Source organism: Dromiciops gliroides, chromosome 1 (assembly GCF_019393635.1).
Source record: "Dromiciops gliroides isolate mDroGli1 chromosome 1, mDroGli1.pri, whole genome shotgun sequence".
NCBI lineage: Eukaryota > Metazoa > Chordata > Mammalia > Microbiotheria > Microbiotheriidae > Dromiciops > Dromiciops gliroides.
In genome coordinates, this window is record NC_057861.1 from 80603643 (window position 1) to 80625522 (window position 21880).

Genomic DNA, 21880 nt, shown 5'->3' on the forward strand with positions numbered 1-21880 from the left:
GTTCAAATTTTGGCTGTTCTGTCAGCTAGTTGTGTGACTTTAGGTAAGTCATTTCATCCCTTCAGGTCTCTTACAAACAAAAGGGCAGCTTGGTGGCACAGTAGATAGAGCTTGGAATCAGGAAGGCTTATCTCTGAGAGTTCAAATCTGGCTTCAGATACTTACTATCTGTGTGACCCTGGGCAAGTCACTACCCTGTTTTGCCTCAGTTTTCCTCATCTGTAAAATGAGCTGAAGACAGAAATGGCAAATCACTTCCATATATATTTCCCAAGAAAATCTCAATGGAGTCACTAAGAGTCAGACATGACTGAACAACAATATAATGAAAGGAGTTAGATCCATAAGGTACCTCTCAGCTTCTGAGCACTTTTCTATCCAATTAAATTGAATTCAATAAACATTTAGTAACACCTACTTACTAGCTATATGACCTAGGACAAGTCACTTAAGTCTAGGAGCCTTAGTTTCTTTATTGGTAAAATGGAAATCTAAGGAGGAAGACAGGGGGACTAACCTCCCCCACCCCAGTGTCTGAGGTGGCAGGATATTTGTGCTTCTTATTGTTGTTTCAGTTGTGTCCAACTCTTCATTGACCCTCTTTGGGGTTTTCTTGGCAAAGGTACTGGAGTGGTTTGCCACTTACTTCTATGGTTCATTTTACAGATGAGGGAACTGAGGCAAATAGGCTTAAGTGACTTCCCCAGGGTCACATAGCTAGCAAATGTCTGTGGCTAGAGTTCAACTCATGAAGATGTCTTCCTGACTCCAGACCCTGCACTCTATTCACTGGGCCACCTCAAAAAGTTGTTTTGAGGAAAACGTGTAAATGTTAAAGCACTACCAAAACACGACTTACTCTTATTATTATGTCCAAGATCTTCTGGTATCTTGAAAGGATGTCCTCCAACAGACGTAAGAAGTAAGAAGTTGTCAGGGAAGGAGACCTTCTAAATATTTTTAAAAATTCTTTTTTTTTTTTGTGGGGCAATGAGGGTTAAGTGACTTGCCCAGGGTCACACAGCTAGTAAGTGTCAAATGTCTGAGGCCGACTTTGAACTCAGGTCCTCCTGAATCCAGGGCCAGTGCTTTATCCACTGTGCCACCTAGCTGCCCCCATTCTAAATATTTTATAGAAGGAGACACTGATCCAGAGAGAGGCAGCATGCTACAGTAGAAAGAACACTAACTCTGGAGCCAGAGGATTGGTCTGGATTTAAATACTGCCTCTGATGCTCATTTCTTGTGTGATCTTGGACAAATTATAAAACTGCCCTGGAGGCAGCCAGGTGGCGCAGTAGATAAAGCACCAGCCCTGGATTCAGGAGGACCTGAGTTCAAATCTAACCTCAGACACTTGACACTAGCTGTGTGACTCTGGGCAAGTCGCTTAGCCCTCATTGCCCCACAAAACCCACAAACAAACAAACAAAAAACCCCAAACCCTCCCAAAACCTGCCCTGGACTTCAGTTTATCTGCAAAATGAGAATTGGACTATATGATATCTGAGATCTCTTCCAATTCTAAATCTATGATTTCTATGGCCCTAGAGGGAAAAATGACTTAATGAGTTCTAATCCTGGCTCTACCGATCTTAGGCAAATCCTTAAATCATGTTTGGGTGCCATGGCCAGTTAAAGGTAAACACAGCATTCTTGAGTTCTGGGTTCTGTCCCCTTTGGGTTCTTCCTCTTTTGTCCCCAGGTCCTGATCTTCTACTCTAGTCTGTCTCAGCCCAACTCAGCCCCTCCTCTCTGGCCAGCTGGGGCAGCCCATAGACAGTCAAGACTAGTGCTAGCTGGGGTGGCTAGGTGGTGCAGTGGATAGAGCACCAGCCCTGGATTCAGGACAACCTGAGTACAAATCCGGCTCAGACACTGACACTTACTAGTTGTGTGACCCTGGGCAAGTCGCTTACCCCAATTGCCTCACCAAAAAAAAAAAAAAAGAAAAAGAAAAAGAAAAAGGAAAAAAGACTAGTGCTAGCTAAGTCAAGCAGTCCCTTAGTGAGCTACAGACAGTGGGACCTTTAATTATATGGCTTTTATAAGGGCACATAGTAATAATGCCTGGGAATCTCTTTTGGGCTGGGTCCAGGGGTGGGTTTGAGAATGAAGAATAGCTTTACCATGGTTCCTAATGCTTCTTAGTCATGTGACCATGTACCCTATGTAAAATGTTTATAGTGATATGGGACTTTTGGAGGTGGGCCCTCTAGCCCAGCCTTCTAGTTGGACTCACACAGGTCAAATGACTTGCCTCCCAATTTGCTAGGCATCACATTGGTCACACAGATAGTAAACATCAGAACCAAGATTCAGGCCCAGGTCTTCTTACTCTTAATCAAGTACTTTTTTACTTTTGGAGGCATCAGTGCTAAGTGACTTGTCCAGGGTCTCATAGCTAGCAAGTATCTGAGGCTGATTTGAACTCAGGTCCTCCTGACTCCAGGGCCTGGGCTCTTTTCTTTTTCTTTTTTTTTTTTTTGTGTGGGGCAATGAGGGTTAAGTGACTTACCCAGGGTCACACAGCTAGTAAGTGTCAAGTGTCTGAGGCTGGATTTTGAACTCAGGTCTTTTTGAATTCAGGGCTGGTGCTTCATCTACTGCACCACCTAGCTGCCCCACCTGTGCTCTTTTCACTGTGCCACTTAGCTGTCCCCTAATCTACTCCTCTTGGGACCCAAAACATTCTAGTTCCTTTCCTGTCTCTGACTTTAACAATGAATGAAGTCCTTCCCCTTTTCTACGTTGGTTTCTTTCAGTGTGTGTGTGTGTGTGTGTGTGTGTGTGTGTGTGTGTGTGTGTGTGTGTGTGAGAGAGAGAGAGAGAGAGAGAGAGAGAGAGAGAGAGAGAGAGAGAGAGAGAGAGAGAGAGAGAGAGAGAGAGGGAGAGAGAGAGAGAGAGAGAGAGAGAGAGAGAGAGAGAGAGAGAGATTGAGAGACAGAGAGACAGAGAGACAGAGAGAGACACACACACACACAGACAGAGAGAGAATAAGAAGAGATGGCTTCTGGGACCCATCTTGCTTGGATATTTTTTGAGTCTAGGCATAGTGGAAAGGCAACTGCATATAAAAGTAGAGGCCCAGGGTGCAAGTCATAGCTCTCCCATTTTCTTTCCTGTGGCACCTTTGGCAGCCACTTTGGGCCTGTTTCCCAGTTTGTAAAATAATGAAGCTGGACTAGATGATCTCTAAGATTCCTTCTAGCCCAAGTTCCTTTGAGCCTATGACCTCAGAAGACTGAGACTAGGAATTGAAGACAATAAGTATGCTTTTAATTTTAATTTAATTTAATTTAATTTTTTTTAGTGAGGCAATTGGGGTTAAGTGACTTGCCCAGGATCACACAGCTAGTAAGTGTTAAGTGTCTGAGGCTGGATTTGAACTCAGGTCCTCCTGATTCCAGGGCTGGTGCTCTATCTACTGCACCACCTAGCTGCCCCAATAAGTATGCTTTTTAAAACTAAAAAATTTTCCCAATTATCCAGCATTTATTTTTCTCCCTTCTACCTTTCTCTACTCCTGATGAGGTAGTACCCAGAATTGTTTTGACCTGAATCTCTCTAACCAATAGTGAATTGAGCATTTTTTTCATATGGCTATAGGTAGCTTTGATTATTTCATCTGAAAACTTCATATCTTTTGACCATCTATCAATTGGGGAATGGATCTTATTTTAACAAATTTGACTCAGTTCTCTATGTATTTGAGAAGTGAGGCCTATCAAACAACTTACTTCGATTTTTTTTCACAGTTACTATTGATAACCGTATTTCCCTCCATCCTATTCCCTCCTCATGACATTTTCTCTGTTTTCTATCTTCTTTCATCCTATCCCTCCTCAAAAGTGTTTTGCTTCTGACTACCCCCTCCTCCAATCTGCCCTCCCTTCTTTCACCCTCTCACCCCTTATCCCCTCCCCTCCTACTTTCCTGCAGAGTAAGATAGAGTACTATACTCAATTGAGTGTGTATGTTATTACCTCTTTGAGCCAATTCTGATGAGAGTAAGGCTCACTCACTATCCCTTATCTCCCTCATCTTCCCCTCCATTCCATAAGCTTTTTCTTGCTTCTTTTATGAGATATACTTTACCTTATTCCACCTCTCCCTTTCCCTTTCTTCCAGTGCATTCCTCTCACCCTTTAATTTAATTAAAAAAAAAAGATATCATCCCTTAATAGTCAACTCACACCTGTGCCCTCTGTCTAAATATACTCCATCCAGCTGCCCTAATAATGAGAAGTTCTTATGAGTTACAAGTATCATCTTCCCATGTAGGAATGTAAACAGTTTAACCTTTTAATATCCCTTATGATTTACTTTTTAATATTCTTTATGATGTCTTTTTCCTGTTTACCTTTTTATGCTTCTCTAGGGTCTTGTATTTGAAAGTCAAATTTTCTATTCAGCTCACCTACCCCTGATGAAAAAAATAAAAGAAAAACTAAAGTCTTGCAACACATATGCATTCATAGTCAAGCAAAACAAATTCCCATTCTGGCCATGTCTAAAAATGTGTCTCATTGTTAATCAGTTCATCACCTGACTGTCAGGAGGTGGGTAACCTTCTTCAATATCAGTCTTTTGGAATAATGTATAACCATTACTTTGATCAGAATTCTCAAGTCTTTCAAATCATTCATTTTGACAATGTTTATGTATAGTCTGGAGGGTTCCATACATATCTTCCCAGATTTTCCTGAAATAATCTTCTCTTCATTTTTAAACTCTTGTATCATTTCTTTTGAAAATTCTGATTGACCTTGTGGGCAAGACAGGTTTTTTCTTTGAGGTTTCTCTTGTTGGTATTTCAGAATTATTCTCTTCTGGGTATTTTTCTTGGACATTTCATGTGTGTGTGTATGTGTGTGTGTGTGTGGTGTGTGTGTGTGTGTGTGTGTGTGTGTTTTCTCCTGATTATCTATGTGTGTGTGAATATTTTATCTTTTCCAATTACATTCATTTTTGTAAGATATTAAGTTCCAAATTTTTCTTGCTCCTTCCCTCCCCTCCCCACTCCCCATATGGCAAGCAATTTGATGTAGGTTATACATGTACAATCATGTTAAACCTATTTCCATGGTAGTCATGTTGTGAGGAAAAGGGGAAAACATGAGAAAGAAAAAAAACACAATAAAAAGGAAGAATAGTATTCTTCGATCTACATTAAAACTCCCTAGCTTTTTTTCTGAATGTGGATAGCATTTTCCATTACAAGTCTTTTGGAATTCTCTTGGGTCATTGTATTGCTGAGAAGAGCAAAGTCTATCATAGTTGATCATTGCACATGTTGCTGTTACTATGTACAATGTTCTCCCGATTCTGCTCACTTCACTCCAGCATCAGTTCATGTAAGTTTTTCTGAAATCCATTTGTTCATCATTTCTTATAGCACAATAGTATTTCCATTACATTTATATACCACAACTTGTTCAGCCATTCCTAATTGAGATGGGCATTCTCTAAATTTCCAATTCTTTGCCACCACAAAAAGAACTGCTAGAAATATTTTGTACATACAGCTCCTTTCCCTTTTTTATGTGGTATTGCAAGGTCAAAGGGTATGCACAGTTTGCCTTTTGGGTATAGTTCCAAATTGCTGTCCAGAATAGTTGGGGAACTCTACAAACAATGCATTAGGATCCCAATTTTCCCACATCTCCTCCAACATTTAGCATTTTCCTTTTCTGTCATATTAGAATCTGATGGGTTTGAGGTGGTACTTCAGAATTGTTCTAATTCGCATTTCTTCCAATCAATAGTGATTGGACTATAGAGATGATTATAGATAACTTTTATTTCTTCATCTGAAAACTGTCCATATCCTTTGACCAATTCTATCAATGGGGGAATGACTTCTATCTGATAAATTTGACTCAGTTCTCTATATATTTATCAGAAATACTGCCTGTAAAATAGTTTCCCAGCTTTCTGCTTTCCTTCTAATCTTGGTTGCATTAGTTTTGTTTGTAAAAAGCCTTTTAAATGCAATGTAATCAAAATTTTCTCTATTTCTTCCTTGTTCATAAATTTTCCCCTTCTCCATAGATCTTACAAGTAAACTTTCTTTGCTCTCCTAATTTGCTTCTGATATCACCCTTTATGTCTAAATCACGTACCCCATTTTGACCTTATATTGGTATATGGTTTGAGTTGTTGGTCTTTGCCTAGTTTCTGCCATACTATTTTGCAGTTTCCCCTGCAGTTTTTGTCAAAGTAGTGAGTTCCTATCCAGAAGCTGGAGTCTTTGGATTTATCAAATAGTAGATTACTATAGTAATTTACTACTGTGTCTTGTGTACCTAATCTATTCTACTGATTACACTCTATTTCTTAGCCAGTACAAAATAGTTTTGATGATTGCTACTTTATAATATGTTTTAGATCTGGTAAGCTAGGTAACCTTCTGTGCTTTTTCTCTCTCCGTTAATTCCCTTGATATTCTTGATCTTTTGTTCTTCTAAATGAATTTTGTTCTTCTTTTTTTCTTCTTGGGCATTTCTATCTTTCTTTCCCTCCCCATTTTCTCCCCTCACTAAATTATACAGAGTTCTATTTTGGGCAACTGATGTTGCTAGCCTACCCAGGAGCTGGGGGGGGGGCGGGGGCTAAGTCTATAATCAAAGCCCCTCTGAGAAGACTACTGTCTTCCCCCTGTTTGGCCACCTTGGACAGGGAACTGAGCCCACAATTTGCTCTGGGTCGTGGGCTCTGGGCTTTGGTTCTGAATGCATCCTTCCAGCCCCCAGCTGCTGCCTTGGAACCCAGGGATGTGCTGCTAGTGGGGATGAACTCTGGAAGATCTCTCCATCTCAGTCAGAATCCTTCCTGCCCTGAGCTGAAAATGGGCAGGGACCTTTGGTACCAGCAGAGCCCCTCAGTTGACACCCTCCACCTTCCCTCCCTTCATTTTCTTCGTGTCCTTCTGGCCGTTCCTTCCAGACACCTAGAGATTCTCCCTCGATCTTGCCCCCCACCCCCACTTCCCAGTCCTCATTCTTCTTAGCCTCCTCCCCCTTTCCCTCCCACGCCTAGCTCCAGGTGAGACTCCTAGTGCGTCAACCGTCCAAAGCCCTGCCCCTTCCGCTGGACTCTGGCTGTGGCTGCTGTTCATGTCTCAGCAAGGTTGAATTTCCTTGCGCACCTTGCTTGAGCCTGTGGACTGATTTTGGGCATAGGGATTGGGGGTGAGGCTAAAGGTTCTAGTGGAGAAAGATAACGAGTTCGCCTGGACTGGGGAGATTGTGGCTGGGGAGCTCGTGTGGACCGGGGTGAGGCCCCGGAGTAGAAGGAGAGGCTGGCATGGGCATGTCTGGAGGAGTTTTGCCAGAGGAAAGAGTATCAAATCTGTGGGTGCCACAAATGAGAAGGATCCAGATCAGGGAGGCTTCAGCAGGGTGAATGGAGTGGAGAGAGTCTTGAGGGGACTGATTTTCATGGGGACCCGGGAAGAGGGGGAATGGTATGAGCATCAAGGCCCTGGCAAAGAAAATAGGATGACTGGGTTCCCCGGGCCTGTAGGTCCGGGGTGAGGCGGATTAGCTGAGGTCCCTAGCATTGGGGAATCTGGGGTCCCCTATGACGCTGTGATAGTCTGCAAGGAGTAGAAACACAGTAGTGGTGGTGGCCTGAGGAAATCCAGGGTAGGGGCTTGAGGAAATCCAGGGTGGGAACTTGAAAGAGGACTTTGGGGTATGTGGAAAGGTCTAGGTCCAGAAAATAGGGATTGGTTCTTGTTTTCTTGGCTAGTCTGGGGATAGATGGGGTCTTCCAAGATTCTGCTCCTGGGACAGCACCCGCTGCTGGGCTCCCCATAGCAGCTGGCTGGAGTTGAGACTTAGTCTTCAGGTTCAGATAAACCATGATGTCAGCTTTTCTTAAAGTTGTCTTGTTTTATATTCAGCATGGGGCACACATCTGAGTGGAGGCCAGGGGCAAGAGCCACTCTTGCGAGCATCACCCCCTGCCTTAGCTCTTTACCTGCAGAGATCCCTAGCATCAGTGTTGGAAGAATCTTACTATCCAATATTGAGCTAAGCAAGGTGTTGGGGTTGGAGGAGGGGAAGAACTAGGGAAAAGAGGGGGGAGCAATTGTCATTTCCCTAGCCTGCCAGTGACTTTAACTCTGCGTGGGAGAGACCCCCTCCTGCAGTGGGACAGATGTAGTGGATTGAACCTGGAGGGAGAGAGAGCAGGGAAGAGGGGAGAGATCCTGAGGGGAGAGACCCTATGGGAGAGAAGGGAAGTGAAGAACTTGATGAGAGAAGGGGTGGGTACTCCCTGAGCTATTTTCGGGGATGAGATCATCAGGGACTAAATCTTTTTCTCTCCACGCTTTCATTGGTCTTCCAAGAACTAATCTGGATTAAATTGAAGGGACGAGTGAAAGGCACAGGGGGACGCTGGAGATTTGGCAGCTGAGCTTAGTGGGTATCAGCCTTTCCTATCACATAACCTGGGTTTGAGGGCTGACTCCTCTAAGGCACAGGGTCAGAGTTGGAAGGGAATAGAAACACAGAATTTAGGATGTCTGGAAGGACCTTAGTCCAGCCCTCACAGATGAATCCTAGCGAGGCTAAGTACCCAGGTCTTTTGATTCCAAGTCCAGTACTTGTTTCTTTTTTTCTTTTGGTGAGGCAATTGGGGTTAAGTGACTTGCCCAGGTCACACAGCTAGTAAGTGTCAAGTGTCTGGGCCGGATTTGAACTCAAGTCCTCCTGATCCAGGGTTGTGCTCTATCCACTGTGCCACCTAGCTGCTCCTAATTCTAGTACTTTTAATATTTATTCCATGCTTCCTCTTCAGAAAAGGGGTAGGATGGGAGGCTGAGGTTGGGACTGCATATTGGGATTTATTTTCTTACAGGGAAGCTAAGAAGATTCAGACTGGGGAGTAGAGTGATGGGGATAAGCACATGGGATTGGTGTGGTATGGCCTTTAATGATAGAGCACACTCATCCCACAATTATTGGAAGGCAACCTGGTATAGTGGAAAGAGCACCAGACTTGTGAGACTTGTGAGATGGTAGCTATGTGCCTTTGGGCAAGGCATTCTGGGCCTCAGTTTCTCTGCCTGTAAAATGAGGGGTTTGGAATAAATGACATCTAATGGCTCCTTCCAGTTCTGACATCCTATATAAACTGAGTCAAAGGGATAAGGAATCGGAGTCCCTGAAAGATGCAAGTCAGTTGTATATTTCCGAAAATGATGATGGCTATCCTCGCATTTATATAAACACTTGAAGGTTTGCAAAGCACTTTACACATATTATCTCATTTGATCTCACAACCCTGGGAGGCAGGTGCCATGTTGATGATGATGAGAAGGAGGAGAAGGAGAAGGAGGAGGAGGAGGAGGAGGAGGAGGAAGAAACTGAGGCAGAGGCTAAATTAGCTGCTGTGTAGGGATTGTCCAGGTTGTTTTTATTAATCATTATTTATGAATGATCAGTACAGGATGCAGAATTAATTTCTCTATCCCTTGGGGTCCTTAGCTATGAAAAAAAATCAGCATGCCACTGAGGCAGCACCTTCCTTCTCTTCCTCTCCCTCTTCTCCTCCAGGTGCCCAACAGCATCTCCAGCTATTCAGTGATCTGAGATCATTTCCAGCTCTAACATTGCTTATTGGATGTTCTAAGTAAAAGCTCTGTGATTATAAATTGTCAAAGAGTATTTCCCCACGCCACAGGTCTCTATCAGAAACCAGATACTGGGCTCTGATAGTAGTAGGAAGCTGGGAAGAACTAAAGGGCTACTGGGTCGTGGTCTGATGACTCATTGTCTGTCCTAGGATCGCAGTGACTCCTTCCTTCTGTGTCTCAGAGACATATCCCACCAAGCCTCTTCTCTAGGATTGAAGGTCTTTGTGCTAGTGCTGCTGGCTGCCCTGCTGTTTGTGGAACAAGGTGAGCCTCAGGCTTGATGCCCAGGGCTAAGGCTTACTCAAGCACCTTTCAGAGCCCAAGATTATGTGTCCTCCTGTCCTGATGGACTTCTTTTTTTTTTTTTTTTGCAGGGTACTGGGGGTTAGGTGACTTGCCTAGGGTCACACAACTAGTAAGTGTCAAGTGTTTGAGGCCGGATTTGAACTCAGGTGCTCCTGAATCCAGGGTCGGTGCTTTATCCACTGCGCCACCTAGCTGCCCCCCTGATGGACTTCTTTTGATCAGGCCTAGAGGACAGAAGTAGGAACAGTAGATCAAAGTCACAGGAAGGCCAGTTTCAGCTTAATGTAATCAAAAAACCCATTCTTCACCTAGGAGCAATCCCAAAGAGGAACTGGAGCCTTAGAAATATGGGGGTTTATCACTGGAGGCTTTCAAACAGAGGCTGGAAGACTATTTACCAAAGAAGTTATAGATTCCTATCGAGGTATGGGTAGGACTAGATAAACCCTCAAGTCTCTTCTGACTCAGATTCTGTGATTTTAAGATCATCTGTGGTGTTTATTTGTGAAAGTGTAAGCTCTCTGAGGACAGAGATATTTCATTTTGTTTTGGTATCTCCAGCAACTAATGTAGTAGATAGAGGTGCCTAATACATGTTTGCTGAATTTTGGATATCAACAATTAAAAATTATTTTTCTGATGATTGTTGTGAGGAAGATACTTCAAAAAACTTGAAGTCATGGGGGAAGTCTAGGTGGTATAGTAGAGTAAAGCATCAGCCCTGGGATTCAGGAGGACCTGAGTTCAATCCGGCTCCAGACACTTGACATGTACTAGCTGTGTGACATTGGCTAGTCACTTAACCCTCATTGCCGTGTGCAAAAAAAAAATCATTGTGAAAACTTGAAGTCATTTGGAAATTAAATGTCATCATTACTGTTGTTGATGTTGTTTAGGAAGACCTCAATTCAATCCAATAAGCATTATAAAAATACCTTCTATGTGTCAAATGCTATGTTTTTGCCCTGGGACAAAACCAAAAGCCGTCCCTGCCTTCAAGGAGCTAATGTTGTATAGGATGGATACAACATGTAAATAACACATACTTTATAATTTGAGGAGGAGGGTGAGAAGACCGGCAACTAGGGGAATCAGGGAAGGCTTCCCATAAGAAGATGCTTAAGAACCAAGCCTTGAAGGAATTTTAGGATTGTAAGCAGTGGTGGTGAGGAAGGAGTGAATTCCAGATGTGGGAGCATCTGTTCGAAGGCACGGAGGTGGAATGTTGTGTGGGAAGCTCAGAGAGTTACTGATCAAATTTTACAGAATGGAGTTTGTGAAGGAAAGTAAATGTGCAATGTATTTGGAAAGGTGGATAGGAAGCAGATTGTGACATCTAGGCCACCCTTCTTCCATGACAGATAGTGAACTCAAACACAGAGAGAAAAAGCAATTTTTCTAGGATCACACAGTCAGTGGAAGAATTGGCCCTTGAACCTAAGTTTCTTCATTCTCATCACCATCTTCCAATTAAAAAAAATTTTTTTTTCCTCAATCTCTTCTTCAGACTATGCAGATAAGGACACAGATTTGGTCCTTCCTCAGAATATGGGTTGGAGTCTAATGAATTTTTAGAGAATAAAAAGAGTAACCCAGAGAGGCAAAAGCACAGAGATGCCCCTTCATGAGACAAGTAATGATGTGGAGAGTCACAGGGGTCAAGCAAGCTGTGATCAAGGGAAACTGGGCCCTATCTTAGTTTGGGAAAGCTTCTTGCAGGAAGGGGAGGGGATGGTGTCAGGGTGGGTGGGTTTCCAAACTTCTAAAAAGAATGGGAGAGAGAGGCTTGTTGAGTTGAGGAATTTGTTCCCAAAGAAAAGAGAGAAAAGATTAAAGGACAGGAAAGTATGGGAATAAATGTAATTGATGGTCCCTTTAAAGTGTAAGACTTAGTGAAACCCACACATTTTAGTTCTTGACTTGTTGAGGACGACTAAGGCTTTAGTGATGAGTAGCATTCACTTAGTCACGCTAATATATATATATATATATATATTATTTTTTTTTGCTGGGCAATGAAGGTTAAGTGACTTGCCCAGGGTCACACAGCTAGTAAGTGTCAAGTGTCTGAGGCCGGATTTGAACTCAGGTACTCCTGAATCCAGGGCCGGTGCTTTATCCACTGCGCCACCTAGCTGCCCCTAGCAAATATTTTTTATGTGAGAGGTACTGTGCTGAGTGCTGGGGATACAAGAAAGGCAAAAACCAGTCCCTGTTTGATGGGGGAGGTGACACGCAAACCAACTATGTTCAAACAAGATATAGACGGGGTACACTGGAGATAACTTTAAAGGGGAAGCACTAGTATTTTTTTTTGTGTGTGTTTTTGTTTTTGTTTTTGTGGGTTTTGTTAAGTGACTTGTCCAGGGTCACACAGCTAGTAAGTGTCAAGTGTCTGAGGTTGGATTCCAGAGACGGTGCTTTATCCACTTCACCACCTCGCTACCCCTGGAAGCACTAGTATTAAGGAAGACTGGGGAAGGCTTCTTGGAAAAGGTGAGTCTTCAGAAGAGACTTGAATGAAGCCAGGATGTGAAGATGGGGGAGAAAGAAAGTTCTAGGCATGGGGTACAGTCACTGAAAATGCCTAAGGGCAGGAGATGGAAAGGTGGTGTTTGAGGAACAGCAAGGAAACTTTACTCTGGAAAAGAATAAGTGGAGAGAGGAAAATATAAGAAGGGGCCAGGGTTCTGAGAGGACTTGGAATGCTAAACAGATGATTTAATATTTGACCGTGGAGGTAGGAGATGGTGGAGTTTGTTGAATAAGGGGAATGACATGGGAGACCTGCATGTTTGGGAAGATCTCTTTGACAGCTGAGTGGAGGATGGACCATGGTGGGGAGAGACCTTATGGCAGAGAGAACAATCAGCAGCTATTGTGATAGTCTAGGTGTGAGGTGATGAGGGACTGTGCCAGGGTGGTGGCAGAGTTAGGGGAGAACAGAGAGGCTTCAGGAATCCAAAGTCCTAAATTTTTCTCTCAAATCACCCACAGTCCACACAGTCTCAGAATGCAAAAGGACTCCAGAGCTCATCTGTTCCAATCCCTACCTGAGTAGGAATTCCTCAAAAACATGAAAATGTTCATGCATCCTTTCTGTTGTAAAACTTCCAGTGATGGGGAACTCCTTCCCCCTTCTCCCCAGAAGCCCATTCTATTTTAAGAAACTCTTAAATGGGGCAGCTAGGTGACATAGTAGATAGAGCACTGACCCTGAAGTTGGGGAGAACCTGAGTTCAAATCTGACCTCAGACATTTACTACCTGTGTGACCCTGGGCAAGTCACTAACCCCAAATTGACTTAAACATCCAGGGCCATTTACAGTCATTCTGACATATATTTTGCCTCTGGATCCAGATGGCTCTGAATGAGACAGTGAGGCTGGTAACTTTACACAGTCTTGCCTCGCTTAAATACAGTTCACACAGCAAGTCATGAAATCACCCTGATGTCATAGTCCCTCTTCAGGAATGAAGGACAAACAACAAGATAGCTCTAATTGCTAGGAATTTTTTTTTCTCTCATCAAGCCTAAATCTGTTTCCTTTCCACCTCCACCCATTGCTTTAGTCTGACCTCTGGGACCAAAGAGAACAAGTCCAATCCCTTTTTTCCCCAATGTTAGGCCCTTCACACATGAAGATAGCTGATGTGTCCTCCCCTAAGTCCTTCCTTCTCTTGGATAAATATTACCAGTTCCTTCACCCAATCTTTCTATGGTATTGTCTCTAGTCCTCTGACTTTGCTCCTTTGGATGCTCTCCAGTTGGCAAATCCTCCCTAAAATATACTGCTAAGAACTAAATGTAGTGCTCTGGATATGCTGTGACCATGGCAGAGGACAGAAAGTCATCACCAATTCCTTCTGGACAGAAAGTCATCACTAGTTCCTTCTGGACATCACCAGTTCCTTCTGGACATTGTGTCCTTCTTGAGGTTTCCTAGGTTAATGTCGGTTCTTTTGGCCACGATATCACCTTGTTGAATGAACTCATGGACTACTAAAACCTGGGAGTGCTTCCTTGAAGAGATTGCAGAGAAGAGAGCAGAAGTGTCCCAAGGAGGTAGGGGTGAGGGAAAGAGACCAGATTAAAAAATATTCGGGAAATATTTAACAAAAGAAATTAAAATACAATAAATCATAGATATATGAATTGTGGTTTTCCAAGTAAATATGTGTTCTGCAGGGATACTTATATACTTTTAGTGGCCATTTTTTTTTGAGTTTGACTCAGCTGGCATAGGGAAGGGGGTTTTCACCTGTGATTTTGTTTTTCTTCCTTCTCTCCTTGCAGCTCATGCCCTCCTGTGTTTCACATGTGAAAAGGAAAAGGGCATAATCGGTTGTCTGAAGATCTCTCTTTGTTCAGTAGATGAAATTTACTGCATTTCCCAAAGAACCTTTTCAAAATTTGTGATTGATAACTCAAAGGGAGAGACAGACCCATACCCTATTACCCCTCCTAGTTCTTTTCCCTATTGGCTTCTGAAATCTTGTGAACACCTTCCTCCCTTAGGAAGACAGCATCTTTGACTCCAGGCAGGTGCTGAGCTGTGCCACCTTGAGCAGGGATGCATTTTTCATATTCCCAGAATTTCATGGAATTCATGGCATGTGCTCATGTGGTGGTAGGACCAAGCTTCAGTTTATGGACTAGAGTTAGGGATCAGACCTTGGGCTTAGGTCACAGAACTATTGAATCTTACAGTTGGAAAGGGATGCAAGGAGATAATCCAGTAGCAGCCTGTGGTTGTACCCACTTCACCACACCTGAAATAAGTGGTTATCTACCCCTTGCTTGAAGACCCCCCAAAGATGTAATCTTTGCTTCTTTCCAGGGGCAGGCCAGTTCCATTGTGAGACAAATTCTAATTGTTAGGAAATTCTTATTAATAGGAGAACCAAATTCTAACCTCCCTACAACTTCCTTATCCCTCTTCATGGTTCTTACTTCTACCTTCTGGGAGCAGCAGCAAAAGTATATGTGGAGGGGCAGCTAGGTGGCGCAGTGGATAGAGCACCAGCTCTGGAGTCAGGAGGACCTGAGTTCAAATCTGGCCTCAGACACTTAACACTCCCTAGCTGTGTGACCCTGGGCAAGTCACTTACCCCAATTTGCCTCACCAAAAACAAAAACAAACAAACAAACAAACAAACAAAAAAAGTATATGTGGAATCCAGTTGAATTGAAATGGAGGTCAATCCATTTGAACTCAATGGGATTCTACATGGTCTTTCTTTTTTTTCCCCAAGCTCTCTTTTTATTACAAGCTTATCAATCAGCAACAAATATGAACATTTCAATAGCCAAAGAAAAATTTAAAAAGATTTGTCTTTGAAACTATAAATTTATGTAATGTTTTTTAAAAGCATGTTAAATTTGACATGGTAGTAACACATTGCCCTGTTTGTTGTTTGTGTCCCCTTCTGAACTTCTTTGTTATTTTTCTACTCATTTAAAAATGTTTTATTCCTGCTGTTTGTGTGTATCTTTATCATAATCCACTCATTGCTTCCTCTCCTCCATCAAATAGATACCCTTTCTTGTAACCAATAAGTGTGGTCAAGTGAAACAAATCAATACATTGGCCATGTCTGGAAAAGAATATTTCAAATTCCCTTTGTTATTGCTGGTTAAACATTCCCATTTCCTTTGGCTGATCCATCTCTCACAAGACCTGTCATCATCTCACCATCCTGGTCATCCTTTTCTTTATGAATTCCAATCTATTTATGTCTTTCCTGAAATATGGCACCCCAAACTGTATCTGTGTATTTAGAACCAAAGAATGTCAGAGCAGGGAAAAGGTCTTAAAACATAAAACAACAGAGCTGGAAGGAACCTTAGAACATTGAATGTCAAAAGATAAGAAGAACATAGAATGTCAGAACTGGAAGGGTCTTCAAAATTTAGAATATTAGAACTAGGTGGGGGGTCTTAGTATATTATATAATATCTGGTATAGAAGGCTCTTCAGAACCTAGAATAACAGGGCTAGGAGGGACCTTACTACATAGAACATTAGAGCTGAAGGGTCTTCAGAACCTAGACTATCAGAACTAGGAAGGGCCTTAGAACATAGAATGTCAGAGGTTGGAAGGGTCCTCCTCAGAATCTAGAATACCAGGGCTACAACTACGTGGCAAACATTTGATAATATAAATGAAATGGATGATATTCACAAAAATAAAAACTTTCCAGATTAACAGAAGAGGAAATAAAATCCTTAAATAAGCTCATTTTAGAAAAAGAAATTGAAACAAGCCATCAATGAACTCTCCCTAAGAAAAAATCTTCAGGGCCAGATAGATTTACCAAATATTGAAGAACAATTAGTTCCAATACTATACAAATTATTTGGAAAAATAGGTGAATAAGGAGTCCTACCAAATTCCTTTTATGAAAACAAATATGGTGTTGATACCTAAACCAGGCAGAGACAAAGCAGAGAAAGAAAATTATAGACCAATTTCCCTATTGATATTGATGCAAAAATCTTAAATAAAATATTAGCAAGGAGATTATAGCAATCATCACCAGGATAGTACACTATGACCAGGTGGAATTTATACCAGGAATGCAGGCTTGTTGGACATTAGGAAAACTATCAACATAATCAATCACATCAATAACAAAACTAACCAAAGTCATATGATTATCTCTTTAGGGTTTTTTTTTTTTTTTTTGGTGTGGCAATCAAGATTAAGTGACTTGTTTAGGGTCACACAGCTAGTAAGTGTCAAGTGTCTGAGGCTGGATTTGAACTCAAATCCTTCTGATCCAGGGCTGATGCTTTATCCACTGTGCCACCTAGCTACCCCCCTGATTTTCTTAATAGATGCAGTGAAAGCTTTTGTTTTAAAAACACTAGAGAGCAATAGGAATAGGTGGAGCTTTCCTTAAAATAATAAGCAGTATTTACCTAAAACCATCATCAAGCATTATATATAATGGGATAAGTCAGAGGCATTCCCAATAAGATCAGCGGTGAAACAGGGATGTCCATTATCACCTCTATTATTAATATTGTCCTAGAAATGTCAGCTGAAGCAGTAAGAGAAGAAAAAGGAATAGAAGGAATTAGAATAGGTAAGGAGGAAACAAAATTTTCACTCTTTGCAGATGATGTGATAGTTTACTTAGAGAATCCTAGAGAATCAACTAAAAAACTACTTGAAACAATTAACAACTTTAGCAAAGTTTCAGGATATAAAATAAATCCACATAGAATATCAGGGCTAGGAGGGAGGGGCCTCAGAACATAGAATGCCATTGCTAGGAGGAACTTTAGAACAGATAAACAGGTTAGAATTATACAATACTGACTCTCAGGATGGGAAAGGACCCTTGAAATGTTCTAGTCCATTCTCTTCAGTTTATAGAGTTAGAGCTGAGGCCCAGAGAATGAAAGCCACTTGCCCAAGGTTAACAGTGAATTACTTATTTGTCTTTGTTTTTATTTTATTTTTTAAATGCAGGACATAGACCAAAGACCATCAGCAAATTTTGTTCTTCCTTCTGTCCGGGTAAAGGTTACGTCTCTGCGGTGACGATTGTGAATACTCGATGCTGCCGAAAGACCCTATGTAATACATTCTCAAGTGATGGTGGACTCCAGGCCAGCTTCTTGGTGCTGGGCCTGTCTGTGCTGCTCAGTTTGCTTTATATCCTGGGGAGGCCAAGTGCTTGACGCTGCTCCCCTCAGCCTTTTTCATTCTTGCCCTGTCTGCCCCAAAGTCCCAAGGTACACCACCCAGCTTCTGAGTGGGAAGGTCCTTTATCCTTCTCCTCAGCTCTCCCTCACTTTCCCAATAATGGAAATAATGGAATTCAGTCCCTGAATGCTTCTTTCTTCTCTTCCCTTTTGTCCTTGGTTCTGTCTCGGGTTGGGTGTTTATCACTGGACCCAGGCTCAAGTGTCCCTAGTCTACTGCCAGATCCCCTCATGGGATGGAGGATGTATTAGAGGCTGAGAGAGATCATCCGTGTGATCTCAGGCAAGTAAACTTAACCTCTCTAGTCCTCAGTTTTCTCACCCATCAAATAAGGCCTTGGACCAGATAATGTAAAAGGTCCTTTCCCATTCTAAATCCTATGATCTTCTGAGAGAGCCTTGAATCCCAACCTGTGTAGGTTTAGGAATAGGAGTAAGGGCCCAGGAGAATCCTAGATTTCAGGAATTTTTCCTCGTAAGAACACTCTACAAGTCTGTGTATGTGTGTGTTGGTATGAGGAGGGTACTTTTATGTGCATGTGTTTTGAGTGTACATGTGTACTGTACTTGCATATTAGTGTGTGATCTGTATATGTGTGGTTATGTATGTTCTTGGGTAGACAATGTTGCCTGTGATTCATGCAGTTATGAATCCGCATGACTGGATCTATGGTCATGTGGATTTCTGTTGACTATTTTTTATGTATTTTATGTGTGTGTGTGTGTGTGTGTGTGTGTGAATAATTTGTGTGCCCTCGTCTGTTTTTGTGTGGATATGGCTGTATGCACATGTACAAATCTGTGACCATTCAAACAGGTGTGTATGAAAGGGTGTCATTACTGACCCTTTCCAGACTCCATTGCCTTAGTCCTCCCCACAATGAGCCTAAGGTGTGAAAGGCTGAGCTGTGTTTCCTGTCGCACTCAAGTCTCAATATTAAGGGGGAGTTCGTGGGCTCTGTGGAGCCTCCAGGCCAGAAGGGAGTGAAAAAATAGACTGGGATCCAGTGATTTACATCTTGCTGGAGTGGTTTTCAGCACCCAAGACTTTTCCTTCTCACCTCGGCCAAAATGCCATCTAGCCTCCCACTCAACTGGTCCTTGTCTTGTTCGGTGCCTCAAATAAAGACAGGTGCTTCTACCTTTCTTCCTTCATGTCTGCCTGTATTTGACTGTCCCTTGGTGTTTGCCCAAGAGGTAGCTACCCCTTAGCTCTCAAGGGAATTTGTTTGTTTGTTTTTGCTTTTTTGTGGGGCAATGAGGGTTAAGTGACTTGCCCATGGTCACACAGCTAGTGTCAAGTGTCTGAGGCTGGATTTGAACTCAGGACCTCCTGAATCCAGGGCCAGTGCTTTATCCACTCACCACCTAGCTACCCCCACCCCTTAGCTCTCAAGGAGCCCTTAGTCTGAGGGAAACAAAGATGGAACTAGTGTTTGGGCAAAGCTCATTAGAAGGCGTCCCTGTCCTTTGAGCTTTTTGAGGGCCCAACAAGATAGACTAGAGTTTTCAAATGAAGCTTGATGTTGGGCATACCAGAGAAAAGAAGACCCAAAGGAGTCATGGGCTGGGAGTAAGGAAGCCTGTGTTCCAGTGCTGACTCTGCCCTTGTCATTAATTCCTCATGACTTTGGACAAGTCCTTTCTCTTCTGTGGCTTGCAGTTTCCTCTTCTGTAAAAGCAAGAGGTAAAACTAAGGATCCTGATCATCTGATGGTTGCTTCTGCCTGTGACATTGAATCCTTTGAGTAGAGGTGGGCTTGCTGCTTTCTCCTTTACAATGACCCTTGAGTGCTCTGAGAGAGAATTAAAAAAACAACTTTAAAAACATCTTTGATCAGGGGCGGCTAGGTGGCACAGTGTATAGAGCACTGGCTCTGGATTCAGGAGTACCTGAGTTCAAATCCAGCCTCAGACACTTACACTTACTAGCTGTGGTGACCTGGGCACGTCACTTAACCCCTGTTGCCCTTAAACAAACAAACAAACAAACATCTTTGATCATTGGGGAAAAGACTGGGGCCTTGAAGGGAAGGGGAGAAAGATGACTTTTTCCATCTTTTCCATCTTGGCCTTTGTGAATTCCCCCTCTCTGAGGGGGGAGATGTAGCCCTTGTCCTTAGGAAGCCCCTATCTGAGGGACAGACATGAACTATGGCTTCAAGAAACCACTGATTTGAGGGAAAGACACAGTAACTGTCCCCAAGAAGTCCCCAGTGTAAAGGAGGAGACCCAGTTCCTGACCTTAGTGGATACCTGATCTGAGAGACACACACAGATCTAATCTTAAGAAAGCCCCTGGTCTCATGGGGAAATAGCATCTGTCCAAAGGGAACCACTGCTCTGAGGTGGAGACATGGCCCCTGTCTTGGAGGAACTACCAGTGTGAGGAAGAGGCCAGGTCAATAATCATTGAAGGAATTCAACTATAGAAAAGAACCACATTCAGAACTAACCAAAGTCAAGTTGAACTGCTCAGGTGAGGCTTTCCAACACAGTATGACTCAGAAAGATCCTACCTAGAGGCACACAATCAAACCAGTACCCCAAATAAGGTCTAAAAAGGTGAGATTGCTAAAGTCGAGGAGGGAGAGGCCACTGGTAAGAAGAACTATATCTTTAGATTTAAGATATTGAAAGTCCCACTCATTTGGTCAGCACAAATCACCCAAACACTTACTGTGTGCAGGTCCCCATATTCACTCTTGAGTGGGTGAATTCCTGGGGCACACCATGAAGATATCTCATTCCAAGTTGATGCTGATCATTCATCATTACTCTTTAGGTCTGATGATTCATGACCAATCCCAAATTCTCCTAATGATTGTATTGCCTGGTTGACATATCTTCATCTTGTCCACAGCAATAGTATGAGAAACTTTGCAAAATCCTCTCGAACTCTCTCTGTTCTACCAGTCTCGAAAGACCTTGTCAAAAAAGGAAGTAGTTGGTCCAGAATGACCCAGTTTCAATGAAACTTTGTAGTTACAGCTTTTTTTTTTTGAGATGTTTACTCACCATTCCAGGAATAATGCATCCTAGAATTTTTTTAGGAATGAAAGTCAAGCTCACCAGCTGATAATTTATAGACTCTTATTCTCTCCCCCCTTTTGAAAAATCAGAATAATTAATGTCTGTCCTGCTTCAATCTCTCCCTCTCTAATTTAAAAAAAATCTCCCACATGCTTAGGAAGGACATTCACCACTTCTTTCAGTATATTGGAATGTAATTTATGAGGGCCAGTGGAATGAACTCATCAAGGGCAGTCAGGAATTCTCATAACTTTATCTTGAATATGAATTCCCTTAGCCATTTTTGTTTGGTCCTTATTACTTCAAAGAACCTTGATAGAGAAAGATAAAAGAAGAAGATGTGAGCCGTTCCACTTTCTCTCTGTCATTCTCTTTCCTCATCCTCTCTGCACTTAGCACTAGTTCTGTCCTTTCTTTGTTTTTCTCTGTTTCCCCAATATACATTTAATAATCTGGTTCCCTCATATGTCCCATTGTTCATCCTTCTTGCTCTATGGGAAACTTCAATTGTTTAGCAAGTCTTTTCCAGAAGTAGATTTAGGTTTAATTAGAAGTAGGTTTAATTACTAATTTCCAAGTACTCTCTTTTTAGGGAAGGCTCCATGCCATCACTTACTTGCCTTGAGGTAGCAGCTGTATCCCCCTCTTTCTTGAATAACTTTCCCAGCACTCTATACCCACATACCCCCTTCTCCAAAAGAGTTCTTAGCAGTGGGCAAAATTCTTTCATTTGTACCCTTGTCACAGTCCATGGGAACTCCTTGTTTCTCCTTCCCCTATACCTTCCCTAGCCTTCTGCTCAAATCAATAGAATTTGGTGAGGGTCTACACACCTATTGCTCTATACCAGCCCTCCAATAATTGGGCAACCTTGGTTACCATTCCCCTTCAGCACCCAGTGACACAAATATTCCCCAGGCTGCTGTCTGATTAGGTACTTGTATGGGTCTCTCCTGATTTGGGCACCACCAATGCAGGGTGATTAAGACTATATCCCTACACTTTATCCTTATCCCCACAATGGCTGATTAACAGACACACTTTCCAAATGTAATCTATGTGTCAGACTTAGTCTCTATCATGAGGGACCAGGCTGAGTGTTAAGGAGAGTCTCTCCAAACAAAAATCTTTATATTGTGCTTTGCTCCAACTGAGGTTTCTCTTTGGCACATCA

General features: G+C 42.5%; 1 protein-coding gene across 1 annotated transcript; it reads left to right on the forward strand.

The window, feature by feature from the left end:
- Positions 1 to 1614: 1614 nt before the first annotated feature.
- Positions 1615 to 17649, forward strand: LOC122745855 (lymphocyte antigen 6E-like). Its single transcript, XM_043991316.1, has 6 exons — positions 1615 to 1641; positions 7185 to 7277; positions 9799 to 9913; positions 14253 to 14371; positions 14475 to 14586; positions 17438 to 17649. Exons 1-6 carry the CDS (start codon positions 1615 to 1617, stop codon positions 17647 to 17649), a joined length of 678 nt encoding a protein of 225 aa, XP_043847251.1.
- Positions 17650 to 21880: the final 4231 nt, after the last annotated feature.

Coding starts and splice junctions, on each gene's coding strand:
- LOC122745855 (XM_043991316.1), top strand. CDS start 1,615: ATGTTTGGGTGCCATGGCCAGTTAAAG. Junction 1,642..7,184: donor GGTGCCATGGCCAGTTAAAG/GTAAACACAGCA, acceptor TTTTGGGCATAG/GGATTGGGGGTGAGGCTAAA. Junction 7,278..9,798: donor GGGAGCTCGTGTGGACCGGG/GTGAGGCCCCGG, acceptor TGTCTGTCCTAG/GATCGCAGTGACTCCTTCCT.